The sequence below is a fragment of the Drosophila willistoni genome, assembly GCF_018902025.1.
Source record: "Drosophila willistoni isolate 14030-0811.24 chromosome 2L unlocalized genomic scaffold, UCI_dwil_1.1 Seg168, whole genome shotgun sequence".
Taxonomy (NCBI): Eukaryota; Metazoa; Arthropoda; class Insecta; order Diptera; family Drosophilidae; genus Drosophila; species Drosophila willistoni.
This window is the reverse complement of record NW_025814047.1, coordinates 2,040,187-2,055,192: the sequence shown is the minus strand read 5'-3', so window position 1 is coordinate 2,055,192 and position 15,006 is coordinate 2,040,187. Positions and strand designations below refer to the sequence as shown.

The window sequence follows — 15,006 nt, the reverse complement described above, 5'->3', positions numbered from 1 at the left end:
CAACGAAGAGACTGAGCTCCCCCAAAGTCATTTCCTGGCCAGTTGGAGAACCATATAAGCTGCTTACCTTTTGCTGCAGAAGGAAGTCTGATTAATGCTTCTCCCCAGGGATATACATACATACATATATGGTTATGGATAAATTTATGTTTTTATTGCAATTCGATAACTTAGTATAGAGAGAATATTTTTGTTTTGCATTTCCTGTTTTGTTTTTTGGTTTTTTTTTTTGTTGTTAGGCTAGGGGTTAAATATTTGTTGTATTTTTTGGATTGTAAGATCATTTGTTTCCTGGACTGTGTGCAGTTTGTGTGTCTTAGGCTAGATTTTTGTTGGGCTAGCGTATAAATATTGAGTGGTAAATATTATTAGATGGTGGCAAACTGTTTAGCTTATATACAAACTAATCACAAGAAGACGAGCAAAAGATTCTTGTGCGTTATTATATTTGATTTTTTGTTATTATGATTTAGACCTCTTGATTATCTTCGGACTCGGCCACCATTGTCAGACTTCGCAGCGATCTGTTTAAAAGTCAAACAAATAATAATCAGTAAAAAAATTCTACGAATTTGCATTTAGTAAGTGGAACTGATAAGGTGAGCTTATTAAGATGAGGATTTCCCCGTTTGTATTTAGTACACAATTGTCTCTCAAGATTGAAACATTTCAAAATGAAATACTTGAGCAATATTTTATTAATTATATGGTTAATCTGTTTAGCCAATGTCTACGCACAGTGTGAGTAATTGAATAACTAAATGTTATGCTATAGGAAATTAGTTATTCTGTTTTCTTCTAGTGATGCCAACTTTTGAAGGCGTGTGCCAATTGAAGGGCGATTGGTGTACCACAAAATGCCAAATTGCAGGCGGAAGCGGGGGCATGTGTAATAAGGTTGCTCTATGCATTTGCCGACCCTTGTGAGAATGTTAATAACGAAAAGATTAAATGATTGATTGATCTTGAAAAATGGTTCTGTATAATTACAATTGCGTATGGTTGAGCTTGGTTGTAGAGCTTTTTTGGAATTTTGATTTCTAAAGAGATATTTTAACAAGAGAAAAATGTTGCATTCCTTTCAATTTGTCACAGAGAATGTACTTACCTGGAGCGTTCTTCGAAGAGTTCTCCATTCAAATCTGTATAGATGGGCTCGCTAGGATCCTCAAATTGTCCCGTTGTCCGCATGGGATTTATCACCGGCAGCTGGCACATGCGGGCCAAGTTGCTGTTAATACAAGATATAAACACCTTATAAATGGACCGGTTCAACAAGTAAACCAAAAGATATCTCGCGAGAGAGAGATAGAGAGAGAGAGAGAGGGGGAGAACTGATAAATTGTGATGGTGATCTCCTTACCCTGTGGCAAAAGTCTTGTGTAATGAGCCGCCAAACATGGACATGTTGGTGCGAAAAACGTTCGAGGCACGATTCGATGCACTCTGATTGGCTCCACCTCCACCTGCACTGCCAATTTCGGTAAAGCGCTCATGTGTGCGTATCGAGGAATGGGAGTGGCCCAACGAGTGTATGGGCGAGTGTCTATCGGCCAGACGATTCTTTGAAATGGACTTCCAATAGCGTCTGCAAAAAAGGAAAATTCACAATTTGTACCATCTAATTGGAGGATCCGATCAGACTCACCTATAGCCAAGGCCAGCAACTAGAGTGATGCTGAAAAGTAAAATCATCAGCAGAATGATTGCTGTGATTAGACCATGATATTCGGCTGGTGTCATGCACACTGTCTCGACGGGGGCAACCAGTTTGCGTGGATACGACTCCTTTTCGATTTCCTCACGTGTCTCAAAGACCTGACAGAGATAAGAGATTCGTTAGTCTGAATTTCTTTTTACACTAATCAAGATTTATCACCTCAATCATTTCGCGAACTTGTTCGGGTTCCTCATTCTCTTTGGGTTTCTCACCCATTTGGGTATCATTATTGAATTGTCCCTGTCCCAGAGTGGCACTCACTGTAGTGCTATTGACAATGGTTATATCATCGCCATCTGCATCCAGTTGATTGATGCCCTCCAAGGCCTGAGCTTCTGGTGCCTGTTCTGTTATGTTTTCTGTCACATTCAAAGATCTTCGTCGTCGTCCAAAGGAGGGCTCCTGTCGTCCAGCAGGTCCTGGACAATAGGCTGGTTGACAGCCATCGCGACAGGATCGCACTGTGGCCTCAAAGACCAGGAAATTCGATTCGGGTATCTTGAAGGCATTGAAACGCGCCTCTAGGGTGTCACCATCTCGCAATTTGTCCAATTCGGGGAAGACAAACGGATCTACTGGACAGCCAAATCTATCAATCAGTTGTATACTACGCCCTGAATACGGATCTCTGGCTACAACATTGGTGGCAAAGATATCGGTGACATGATTATAGCCATCCTGAGCCTCCAGACGGAATGTTAGAGGATCACCCACTGCAATTGTGGTGGTCGGTCGTCCTTGATACAAAATACTGAGACGCACTTTCGAGCTCAACGTATTTTCGGCTGGCAAATACTCAATGGGTATGGGACTACCAGAACCGGCGCCAATATAACCAGAACTGACCACAGCTTCGCCTGGTCCGCGGAAAATGCAGGTGAGATTGTAGCGTTTATCTCGACCCGTTTGCACATTGTCCGAAAACTGAACCACCACAATATTGGTCAACGTGTCGCCATACTGAAAGAATACAACTCAATTTGGTATCCAATTAGTTACCAAAAAGGAATGTGGCTAATTACCCTTTGAGTTCCGCAATCCGGATAGCCCTGTGGGCCACTGATCCTCAAGACGTTCACTGTGCCCCCATTGCCACGGAAGAAGCAACGATCATAGAAGCCATAGGTATAGATTCTTCCCAAGAAACCTTCTGGTGTGCGTATGGTAAACTCCATGCCTTCTTCATTGCATGTCTGAGTGACTGCAGGAGGCCAATTAGTTAGTTAGTTAGTTTGTCATTCTGTGAATCTCTTGCGATCTTACCATCCATGCACTCGCCATCACTGCGTCCTATGCTCCGCTCATAGAAGTCATAGTTGGAGGCGTCAAACGAACCCGGATCATGTATATCCAGTTCCCGCGAGTCTCTGTCACTTAGCTCACAGTTAGGCGACTCGCGATCCCGATCCCGATCTCGATCTCGATCATCGTAACCGCCTGCCGCTGTGTCTCTGCAAATTGAATTCGCGTTTGCATTTGCATTTGTCGTCTTGTATGTATCTTGGGCTTTTTATCTTCCATCTTGAAACTGTTCTTCTTACCTGTAGTTGAAGCTGCGGCACACGAAATCTCTGCTCTCAATGCACTCGCGTTCGCACTGTATTAAACTGGGCACGATCAGTGAACGTCGCACGAAATGACGTCTCATCTTGTGCCTGGCTGCAATCTGTTTAAAGTTATCGCTCTCCTCGCAACGAGTGATGGGCGGGCGAGGTGGTGGACCACCGCCTCCACCCACACCGATGCCAATGTGTCCAGCGTTGCCATAAGGCGTGGGTTGACTGTGTACACCCAGACCGGGCAGTGGTATGGGAGGACGATCATCAAGACTGCCAGTGCCATAGGGACGATTGAAGGGTGTATCATAGCGGCCATATGGGCCGTTGCCAGGTGGCGGCAATGGTCTTCGACTTGGTGGACCATCGTATTCTCGATCATAGGGTCCATAACGATCTCCATACCGCTCCTCGTAGTCATAGTCGTAGAAGGATGGCGGACGATCTACACCTAAAGAAGTTAATGTTTTCATTGCATTCGAATTTCATGGATATGTGCTTCAGTTTGGATTTGATACCTGGTAGATTTGGCTAGTGGTAGTGGGGTTAGTTAGTACTTACCAGGTCGTCTGCCAAGATCACTGGGTCCCAGTGGTCGATTACCGTACTTGTAGATGTCTATGGGGTAACGATCGTTGCCTACCGGAAAACGATTCGGTGTCGAGGCATATTTGCTGGCACTGCCAGTTGGAGCCAGAGGCGCAGGTGGATAACGTTTCGCCGACTCTGGCTCTGGACGCCTTGCACTATGCACTATATCATCATAACGTCCGGGTGGCCCTCTTGAGTCCGGCAAATAGGGATAGCGTGGCGCATCCATGGATGAGGGTCGATAACGTCTATCCGGAAAGATGCTATCGGGGGCATCTCGTCCCGTATAGCCACCAATGGGATCACGATCTCTTCCAGGTGGATAACGTGCAGGGGGCGGTGGATAACGACCATCATATCTATTCTCGCCATAGCGTCCACCACCACCGTAGCCATATGGTCTAAATGGAGCATCATCATCGCTGGGATAGGGTCGTGTGTGGGGCAAATCGTTGGGCAAAGTGTTATCGTTGATTCCCGGATAGGGTAGCGGTCGATAGGGCAACCTATCGCGATCTCTATCCCTCTCTCTGTCCGGATAACGCCTATCGCCATATCTATCGGCATAGCGATCCGGCGTATATCGATCCGGATAACGATCTCGATCACGATCGCCAGGATAACGATCACGATCTCTATCACGATCCCTATCGCCGCCACTGGCACCACTTGGATACCGATCTGACGTGAAGGTTAGTAAATTAGTTGTCAGTATTTCATTAGGCAGTGATTTCGCAGTCAAATTGGGTGACATTAATGGGTTTTAGATAAAGTTGAATATAAAGAAAGTTCACTTACCATAAGGATCATCAGGATAACGATCATAGGGTCGTCCATAGCCCATATCAGTTGCACCGCCAGGATACCGTGAGCCATAACGATCTGGAGGATAACGATCACGATCGCGATCACGATCTCTGTTTGCATCTCCATACGGATAAAGATCTAGATCAAGTTATTGAGGTTAAAATTGAACAAAATTATGTTATAAATTTTTAGACTCACCATAATCATTGCCCGCATAATCGGGATAGCGATCGTAGGGTCTGCCATAGTCAATGCTACCGTCACTGCCACTTGTGGGCAACCTAGTGCCTCCGCCCACTCCATTCGATCCGCCTCCTGTCCCAGTTGAACCGCCCGACGAGCCATAGCGATCGTCGTGCTTATTAGGCTGTCTCCAGTTGCTGCCCGACTGATCTCCAGGTCGCTTGCCATCATTTACCCCGTGACCCGCATCGTTATCGTTGCCACCGCCCACAACATTCACTGCAGTCAACGAAAAAAAAAAGCAGAAGCCATGAGATTAACCATTAGCACCTACCATCAAGGCACTTACACATTAGATTCTCGTAGTAATCATAATCAGCATCGTATATAATACGCATGCCATCCTTTTGATTGTACCGACTCAGGCGACAAGTACGAAAACGATCGCTATATACAGCAGACCTGCAATTTGTTTGCCCAGCGTAAGAACACAGAACAGTTAAAAGAGTTGGTTAAGAGGAAAGTCAAACAAACAAGTCAAGAATCACACACAAGCACACACCTGCATTGGAAGCTCGTCTGGCGCAGACATTCGTCCAGGCATTCACTGAGCGAACGTCCCGTGATCTCTGAGTGAAACTCACCGCCTAGTCGAGAATTGCGGTAACGTTGGAAAGCTGTATCTGGCCGCCGGCCGCTCGAGAAGAGGTGCGAGGTAACTGCGTTATCTGGATAATCGGTGGCTCGTTCTGCAATAAAAACGGGAATTGCAGCATAACAGAGATGTGAACCGGTGTTGGGGGCACCAGGCAATGGAATTAAAAACTTAAAGATGGGGTAAATTCAGCCAAGCCGAATTTTATATACTCTTGTTTAGAATTGAACCTTATATTATGCATAAAACGAACTTACTTATATTTGTAAGTACATACATATATTAAAGTCTATACTCTACCTATGTATATAGTCTGAACAATTTCATCTTGATTAAAGTTTATTCTCACAATATTTCAAGTCAAACTTCTAAGGATTAACTCAACCGATGGGTTTCAAATTTTTACACAAACTTCCTATATACATACTTTTAAAGTATTAACATGGGGAATATTTCATTTCAAAATTTACTATTATCTTTCTTTTTAAGAATCAGGAGTGCTGGACTTAATGAAATACTAAGATATTGTCAAACTTTCGAAAAAGGGGCTTGTTTTATAAAAAAAAACCATTAATGCTGTTTGGTTTCTTATCAGTAGAATTCGCTAATCACTTTAGAATTGTAATGTCATAACACTAGAACCAGTTGTGAATTACAACTAAATGAAGCGAATGATTCCAGATAACCGAATTCGTATAAAAAAATCAAGTGTAAGTTAATCTTTTTAACTCATTGATTCGTCTAGTTTATATTTTGACACTAAGATTCTAGTTTTAATTAAAGGTTTTACTTCAAATATCATGTATAACAATCATTATAATCATAAGACAAGGAAGTTAGTTTTTTATCAAAACCTATAATAGAGTAGTTCGTGCCTTAGAAAATTTCTTCGAGTATTTTGATGTGTATACTAAACACAAAATTGTGGGGAAAGAGAATATTTTGAAAAACAACAAACTACTTGATCTAAAGCTCTATTTCAGATCAGTCGGTGTCATGATATATGTATGTATGTAATTGGCTGAATCTGAAATACATTTGTCTACAGGTAGACAGACGAACATCATAATTACTTGAAAGTCCATTCTAGGCATCTTTACTGGCCAAAATAAAATGTACCCTCTTTGACTAGAGTATTAAAACACACTGTAATCTTGTTGTCGCTGTCTTGGACATTCGTCGGCATCGTCTTGGTCTCTCTCTATATATATATATGTCTGTCTCACAGTGAGATTCTTTAAGTATTCCCAGTTATTGGCCAACATTTAATGATGCAGTTAGCACTGTGGCTCAACGATGATGTGGTCTGGTTCTGCTTCTCGTTGTTGGTCCAGGTTAGTTTTTTCTGTTTTTTTTTCTTTACAGTCTTTACAGTAGCCACTTACGATTATCGAGGCACACAAGATCATAAAAATGATGTGTGGGGCTGGAGCTAATGCTAATGTCATCCTTCTGGGAAATGGAGTCCTCCTCGGACAGTATGCACTGTTTACTTTGATCATCAAACTCCACAGAGCGGCAAAAGTATCTATAATTTAAGGAGCACAAACATTTTGAGCATTAAGTGAAATGGAGTTCTGAGATTAGTTAATTTACTTCTCGGCACGCAGACACATGGTCTGGCACTCCTCCAGTGTCATGTTGGTGAATATATCCACCTCGAATGGACCACCAAGACGTTTGTTCTCCTCCTTGACAAACACAGCCAGACCATCGCAGCGTCTTTCAGCTAGAAATAAATATCAATTACCAGATCGTTCAGTTTTTTTTATCTCTCAATCTCTCTAGCACTACGATTACCCACCATTCAGACACGTATTCTCCAGATAATCAGAGTTGGGATCATCTTCCATTAGTTCGGGATGTGTGCGTCTGGTGAATCTACTCAAGGTACAGGAACGCATCGTGGAATCGAAATTAGCAGATCGACATACAAATGAGAACTCATTCAAACACTTGTCCTCACAGTCCGAACGATTGGCGGCCGTTATCTCCTTGATATCGCTGATGGGTAATTTAAGTTTCTTGCGCGGATGTCGCTCGAAAACATAACGTCTACTGGGACACTCACGCTCAGGGCGACTTGCTGCAAAAATTGTTCCACACAGACTCATAAGTTATACACCCACACAAAGCCCCCGCAAACTCCAATTTGGCACTCACATGTCAGACAGATCTCATTGAAATGGACACTATTCGGGACCAGCATCAGACTGCCTATGCCCTCCGGTCCGGCCTGTTCAGATGTCAGATAGCAAAGTGATTCCTCGTACTCGGAGGTGCCACCAAAAGAGGTGATGCGGCTGCCAGGTTGGAAATCAAAACTGGTGCATGTTCGCACCAAATTGTTGGTGCCAGTGCGATCGCGTAGACACAGATCCTGGCACTTCTCTAGGACTCTGAAAGGCGGTGCTGTGTCACGTACCACATCATCGTCATAGCCCTGCAATTGTTGATTGGGCAGACGTTCATAGAGCACACGTCCTAGACCATTTTTACAAGTAGTTTGGCCTAAAAAGAAACCCCCTAAAAATTCTGTCTGGCAATATATAGAAAGAAAAAACTTACCATAGCTTAAACCAATCAGCCAGGCTGTCAGTAAAGTAGTTAAAGCCAATTTGGCTCTCATTTTCTTCTCTAATGTATTACTGTCAATGGAATGTTTCGTGTTTAAAACCACATTCTAGATATATTCCCTTATTGGTCCACTGACTGCGTGTTTTTTGCTCTGAACAAACGAAATAATTGGTAGATACATACATATGTACTTTTATATATATTGTATATAGATTTGATCTAATTAGTTCATTGGCCAACAAAATGACATGAATTCTGCGACCTCAATAGTTTTCAAACGAAAGAAAAAAAAATGTAAAATCAACAAAATTTCACTAAAAAATTGTTAAATATTCTGTTACTGTGTCCAACAACATGTCAACTCGCTGCGCGCCATAATGTGCACAATGCGTAACGCGAATTTGGATCATTAAACTAACCAAAAAGCAACAAAATATCAACCCGACATACAATGGCTATATGTGTTGGCGGCTTCACTCTCATATCGATCCACAACTCCGGATGTCACTTCCGGCTTATTGTCCCCCCAAGCACACAGATCTGTCTATCTCTCCATACATATGTATACATTCAGATGAATATGCTTAGAATGGTTAGTTAAACCAACAATATCAACTTAAAAAAAACTAGGCAGAGAGTTTTATTCGAGTTTTTCCATTATGAAAAGCTTAAGGCAAAAGCTGTCGCATTGACCTCAACTTGGTTTTTCACTGTTGGCTGTACCATGGACATGAAAAACTTTCCCATTTTGTGAAATTATTAAGACAGAAAGAGTCAGAGAGAGCGAGTTAATAGCAAGCAAATGGGTATACGAATGTCCTTTAAGGATTCTGCTAATATTGAAAATTTAGAACCGTAGTTCTTAACTTTTGCTCGTTGAAAAGAATTATCTTAGTTTAAGGACCTTATTCGAAAAACTACACTCAAAAAAAAACCAATGAACTTTTCAAATTGACTTTTTATCCATCAAGGATCCACATTTAATTTAGATTGATTATGATCATCCTTTTTGTAACTTTCCAAAATGGGATATTTTTTTCTTCAATTTTAATTTTTCTTTTGGAACATTTTTATAAGTTAAATATAAAAACTGTTAAATGATCATTTTAATTTCATCAGTTATTAATTTTTGAAAATCGATTTTTTATAGATTCTTATGCTGTTGGAAAGTTTTTGGTTAGTTTAAGGATTCACAATGCTTATTTTATTTGATTTCTTCAATTTTAAAAGTTTTTTTTAAGAATATGACTATTATTTAATTATTCTTTAATTTTTAAAGTTTTTAATTGAATCCATAATGATTATGATCCCTTTTTTATGGATTAAGTTTAAAGCAAAATATAATTCTTTAATTTAATAATTATAATTTATTTGAATTGCATTTTGTTGCTTAATATCCATGATTCGTTTTATGAAACGATTTGAATAACTTTGAGAATATTTTAAGATTTTAGTGCCAACATATTTAGTAATTTTAGTCATTAAGTAATTAATTCATTATTTTCTTTTTAATTTTTTAGCAATTCATTTTAGGACAGATACTTTTCTCTCACTAATTTTTTTGTAAGAATTTATTAAGAATTTTATTTCGGCTTTTTATTTTAAACATTTTATTTTAGTATTCTCTTTAATATTTTATTTAGAATTTATGTTTTTGGGTTCTGTTTAAGTATTCACATTTTTGAATTACACAATTTTTAATGTTTTTGTGCTTTTAGTTCTTTTTAAGTATCCACATTTTAAAATAAAATAATTTTAAATAGATGATTTACTATTTGATGTTAATTATTGTAATGTTTTTTAAGGACTTTGTTTTAATTAAATGTAGATTTTTTTGTTTATTGAGATAGTTGATTAATTTTTCAGAATTTTATTACGTTTGCAGTTTGTTAACTTGTTTTTTTTTTTAAATTAAGGATTTCTAGTTTCAATATTTTCATCGATTAAGTTTTAATTTGCATTATTTATTAAATTTATTGCTTAACTTTCATATCAAGGTTAATTCAGCACTTAAATAATTTAAAATTGCCAGTTAGTTTACCGTTTAGCGTTATTGGATTGAGAAAAGGATATGCAATTAGAATAATAATATGGAATTATTCAACTATTATTATTTTCCCACTCGCGCTGCAGGGACTAAACCTGACCGATCGTTAGAATAAATTGCGACAAACTGAAAGCGTTGCGGCCCAGCAGACTTCAAAAAACTCCACAAGTTGGACCATTACCATCGACATGACGACGGTGATCATCCACCTCCCCCTCATTACCATTACCATTAGCTGGGGCAGCAGTTCGAATCCATGGCGACACAAACATATGTACATACAATCGGATATACTAGAATCGAGACAATGGTCAGAAAGAGGAATTAATTAGATGTGGAGACAAGCGACAGCAATGAGCAATGTGAATTTCAATTCAAATGTTAATCAGAAAAATGTATTGCGTGTGGGTGTGGCTAAAAGTTTTTGTCAGGCGTTTTTGGGGGGCATTTTCTGCATAGGTGTAAGAGGGCATGGTTCATGGACAGTATCGACCGAAATTCAAATAGAAACAACTCCCCAGATATGAAGGGCATTCCCGTTTGCTATTAGCTAAACGATCGCCGCTCCTCTCTCTATATGTACCTACATAGATATGGGAGTTGGTATGTATATGGTCCGGCCGGACCGGACCAGATCATGACAATGCATTTCACGTTTGAATAAATTCGAGGCTAGCTCCAATAACCAACCACTCCATATTCAACCACTATCTAGAGCTGCAGCTTGGAGGTTGCACCTGTCGCCGCTCTTTTGCTGGGTGTGCGTAGGTACTCACCCTGCCCGCCCCCTTGCCCCATCTAGTCATTGTTGAGTGTTAAATGGGCGAGGCCCACAACCTTAACGAGGCGAATCACAGTGAATGCAAATGCAAATCAAAGTCAACCAACAATAAACAGGTGCCCAAACTTTTATTTTCTAAAACTCAAAGTTCATCTACATTGATTCTCTCAATAAAGCCAAAATGCGATAGCATTGCTTGAGTATCTAAAAAGAAATAGAAGGTGAGTTAATCCAAAGATAAGACAGGAGATCCCACTCATGAAATACCATCGTATATGTGGTTAAGGTGAAGGGCATAAAAGGTTGGGCCACATACATCAGAGGCTTCTGTGAACGTTGAATCACAAACATTATGTCACGCTGTATAGAAACGGATTTTGTATGCCAATCCTGAATATCGAATGCCGCCTGGGCCACTTCCATTGACTATCAAGAGAGAGAGAGAGAGAGATTCCTTTGTTAAATATCCTACATACCGAAGACTTAAAACTTACCTGGGTATAGACCAAGGTGCCAGCCAAACACCAATACGAAAGCTGTATGAAAGTAATGACCATAAAGAGCACAAATTTGGCAGCCACTTTGGGATCTCCGGCAGCAGCCATGGTCTCGAAGGTGGACATGGAAATCAATGCGAAACTGGCTATCATTTGGGTAATAAAAGAGCCATAAAACACTCGATTGTTCTTTTGCACGGTGCTGAAAGGCCGCGAAAAAAGACATTCAATTTGTTTACACTTTGAGAAAAAAATGCAATTTCATGATTTATAAGTCAAAAGGATGTTCCAAGTTCTTCAATTGTGACAATAAAAGCCTTTAAAAAATTTTCTATGGTTACAGTGGATGCCTTTTTCATGTCAACTTTTCCTATGGCTTTTTTAATACTCTAACGTCCTTTTTAAATATAAATGACATTTAAACAATTGTTGTTTAAATTGTTTAACTAACATGTTTGTGTAAGACATAAATGTAAGAAACCAGCGAAATTCAAGCTCAAATCACTATATTATTGTAATATTGACTAAAAAATATAGATATTCTAAATGAAGCCAATGACTCTGGTGTATTTGATCCTAAAATTCTGCCAATTTTGCTGAATTGTAAGGCAATTAATTTGGTTGTCTTTGTTGTAAAAAGAAATTTAGATCAAAGTTTGTTGAATCTTCTTAAAATTCAAACTACTTAAATAATTAAACATATGTAAGGAAAAGCTACTTAAGTTTGTCATTTTAAGAACTTTTATTTAAAAAAAGCAAATCGATTAAAAATTGACGGTACCTTAACAACAAAGGTTTTTTTTGCCGTAAAAGGATACTTAAGCATAAACATAAAATTCTGCTTTAGAAACTTCTTTTTCATTTCAATCTTATTGATTGAAATTAGATATAATTTGTGAGTATGAAGAAGCAAGGACTCTAATAGTTGTGAGTTCTATTTTGTATTAATGTTTTTTGAATAAATTAAAGAATGACAAATGATTTTTATTGTATATATCTAAATGATTTTTCTTTTATTTAAACAAATGAATAATTTTTTATTGCCCAAAAATAAAAATGAGAATTGATTTTCATCATAAAAGATTACACAGGACAACAAAACCTTTCTTTGTTGCATTAAGTTTTTCTACTTTTGTTTACTAATTTAAATGTGCTCATTCCAAATCTGATCTACTTTTTGACTTCCTTTAATTTGAATGCTTAAGTAATTAATAGATTTTCATTATTTAGATTTAGGGTTCGCTAGAGGAAATATAGTTAAATCTTATGATGCATTGCTTATTCTTCTAAATCGAAATTACCGAAACGACAGCTTAAAGAAATTGAAATCTTAAATTTTCTTCCAGTCTTTTCGACTTGGATTGGCATTACAAGTTATAACTCTATATACTGTATACTAAAGTTTAGGTAATTATTAATCGAAAAGGGTACACAATGTAAATATTTAATACAAAATGGCTGAGCAATTTGAAGTTTAACGAGTTTTAAACATCTGGCGCCTATTTCCAGGAGGAAATATGTAAAGACTTCGGAATAGTACTCAGTACTCAGTTATGATGTGAAGTTCAGACGCGGGTGACCTAAAATGTACTTCTTTTTTTACTTATTGGTACTTTGCAAACTGCAAGGTCCTAAAGGTCCATCGAAACCAGTAAAAAATTTAAATGAAAAAGAAGCTTTGAAAAAGCCGAAATTAAAGGTAGAAAAGGGAAACCTTTCGTTCCTTATCATTTAAAGCTGCTGATGAATTTTATGTCACAAATTTTAAAGAAAAGGATTGTAAAAGAAAGAAACTTTGAACATTTTTGTGGCTGTTGTCTTCTTTTTTAAACATTGAGAGAGGTTACTTGTCTTTTATTTTGACAAAAAGCGTGTATTCAAAAAGTGGCAGAAAAAGTATTCGGTTTCATAATAGAACTACCTCTTTAACGATTTATTTAGTTACCATATCTTATTTGCTAATTTGTTGTGAAAATTTATATCAAACCTTACATTTAAACTGGCTGATGCTCAATCCTATGAAAAAGATTATTTGAAAGGTACATATGCTAATATTTGAATGATTTTTTTAAACACATTAAAATCATCCTTTTATAAGTTGTAGTAATTTGGTAAACCAAAAATTTGGTTTCGGTTAATAAACATTAAAGAAGATTATCAAAAAAGTCATCTATAGGGCTAAAACCTTTTAAAAAAGCAATGTAAAATAAGATAAGCTTATTGGAAAGAGTTTAATCCCATTGAAATTGAACACTAACTTGGCTCTAAAAGTATTTAATTTACCATTAATATAATTTTCAGTGTACTTGCTTACCTGATTACATGCTGATGGAACTTCACTAGCACACTAAACTCCTGATGGAACTGGTCATCGTTTAGTTTACCAAATTTACCCAATTTACGCATTTCCAAGCAAAGAATCTTCAAATTCAATGCCGTCTGCAAGAATGTGTGTATGCCCAGGAGATCAATTTGCAGAATACTCATCAAATTGTGATGCGAGGTTATGCTTTGCCATATATAGATGAAACTCCAGACTTTTGGGTGGATTTGACGTCGATGCCAGTTATTGGGATACATCACATGAAACGGCAAATCGCCGCCACCGATCAAAGGTTGCACACAAATGGCCAAATTGAAGAGAGTTAGCAATACAAAACAATTGATAAATATTCCCGATTCGGCCAAATAGCAAAGACGCTGCCAACGTAAGATTTCCTCATCATTATTATGTGGTCTTAATTTACCATAATAATCGAAATCCTCAATTACAGAATCGATTCCATCGGCACGTAGGTATATATAAAAAATCTTGGTCAATATCAAACTAATCTGGTCACAACATAGAAAAAGAGTAAAAGTGAGCAGGTCTGTGTCTTGGAGGAAATCCAATGATGCTTAGCTAACCCCAATGATCCAAACGAAATCTTCGCCCATATCGATAACATTCTTCGATTCATGTATTGCACTCATGACCGTAATGAGAAAGAACGTTAAATTGGCCAAGATGACCAAGTTGCATTGCCTATACACGGAATTCTCTGTCATCTTTTTGTTGGGATAGATGAAAAGTAGACTGTAAATTCCATCGACAGGCAAACAAAGAAACATACAAACATTCGAGATCTTGTCTTTCGTATTCAAATATATGTAACTTACCACAAGCAAGCCCGATGGTAATGAAGAACCAGACGCGGCGGTCTCGACTTCTTCTTCAGCACAGACAGAAACTCATCAAAGAAGCCGCTCACCAGACGTACATTTGATTTATAATCAGCCTCGGACATTTCAAATTGTACTGTATTACAGTCAGTTGGTCTTAACTTCTTTTATACATGTATGTGTACAGTGTCCATACACACATACATATAAACTTGAGTCAATCCTGGCAATTGTTCTAATTATTATATTTACTCTAAATAGCAGAAAAATAACGCAAACGCAAAAAGAAAACGCCCCAGAAATAAATATAGTTAACCAATGCTAAAGCTAAGGCGAAGGCTATCATTTGATTTAACCAAATGGACATGGATGGAGTCGTCTTTACAATTTTATTAAACAAGTTTCCTATTAGCTTTGGGGTACAATACAA

At 38.3% G+C, this 15,006-nt stretch overlaps 3 protein-coding genes across 3 annotated transcripts; 1 reads left to right on the top strand and 2 right to left on the bottom strand.

Moving 5' to 3' along the window:
- Window positions 1-237: 237 nt before the first annotated feature.
- On the bottom strand, window positions 238-8,141 carry LOC6643286. Its single transcript, XM_023176363.1, has 18 exons — window positions 8,081-8,141; window positions 7,676-8,023; window positions 7,317-7,598; window positions 7,109-7,241; window positions 6,898-7,040; window positions 5,420-5,606; window positions 5,207-5,319; window positions 4,873-5,136; window positions 4,666-4,812; window positions 3,838-4,548; window positions 3,262-3,727; window positions 2,984-3,171; window positions 2,743-2,921; window positions 1,880-2,680; window positions 1,649-1,818; window positions 1,364-1,588; window positions 1,109-1,231; window positions 238-524 (listed from the first exon to the last, which is right to left on the bottom strand). The coding sequence occupies exons 1-18, from the start codon at window positions 8,139-8,141 to the stop codon at window positions 470-472; spliced, it is 4,596 nt and encodes a 1,531-aa protein (XP_023032131.1). The 3' UTR covers window positions 238-469.
- Window positions 640-973, top strand: LOC111518729. Its single transcript, XM_023176316.2, has 2 exons — window positions 640-741; window positions 803-973. Exons 1-2 carry the CDS (start codon window positions 675-677, stop codon window positions 925-927), a joined length of 192 nt encoding a protein of 63 aa, XP_023032084.1. The 5' UTR covers window positions 640-674; the 3' UTR covers window positions 928-973.
- Window positions 8,142-11,030: 2,889 nt separating the features above from the next.
- LOC6643287 (odorant receptor 47b) lies at window positions 11,031-14,701 on the bottom strand. Its single transcript, XM_002066084.2, has 6 exons — window positions 14,574-14,701; window positions 14,322-14,490; window positions 13,729-14,246; window positions 11,412-11,616; window positions 11,185-11,343; window positions 11,031-11,121 (listed from the first exon to the last, which is right to left on the bottom strand). Exons 1-6 carry the CDS (start codon window positions 14,699-14,701, stop codon window positions 11,071-11,073), a joined length of 1,230 nt encoding a protein of 409 aa, XP_002066120.1. The 3' UTR covers window positions 11,031-11,070.
- Window positions 14,702-15,006: the final 305 nt, after the last annotated feature.

What these genes read in the sequence shown, in the direction of transcription:
- LOC111518729 (XM_023176316.2), top strand. Translation starts at nt 675, where the DNA reads ATGAAATACTTGAGCAATATTTTATTAATTATATGGTTAATCTGTTTA. An exon ending in AGCCAATGTCTACGCACAGT is followed by an intron (nt 742 to 802) that starts GTGAGTAATTGA and finishes GTTTTCTTCTAG; the next exon opens with TGATGCCAACTTTTGAAGGC.
- LOC6643286 (XM_023176363.1), bottom strand. Translation starts at nt 8,141, where the DNA reads ATGAGAGCCAAATTGGCTTTAACTACTTTACTGACAGCCTGGCTGATT. An exon ending in TTACTACGAGAATCTAATGT is followed by an intron (nt 5,137 to 5,206) that starts GTAAGTGCCTTG and finishes CGTTGACTGCAG; the next exon opens with TGAATGTTGTGGGCGGTGGC. An exon ending in TGATGGCGAGTGCATGGATG is followed by an intron (nt 2,922 to 2,983) that starts GTAAGATCGCAA and finishes GGCCTCCTGCAG; the next exon opens with TCACTCAGACATGCAATGAA.
- LOC6643287 (XM_002066084.2), bottom strand. Translation starts at nt 14,701, where the DNA reads ATGTCCGAGGCTGATTATAAATCAAATGTACGTCTGGTGAGCGGCTTC. An exon ending in TACCATCGGGCTTGCTTGTG is followed by an intron (nt 14,491 to 14,573) that starts GTAAGTTACATA and finishes TGGAATTTACAG; the next exon opens with TCTACTTTTCATCTATCCCA. An exon ending in CCTTAACCACATATACGATG is followed by an intron (nt 11,122 to 11,184) that starts GTATTTCATGAG and finishes ATTTCTTTTTAG; the next exon opens with ATACTCAAGCAATGCTATCG.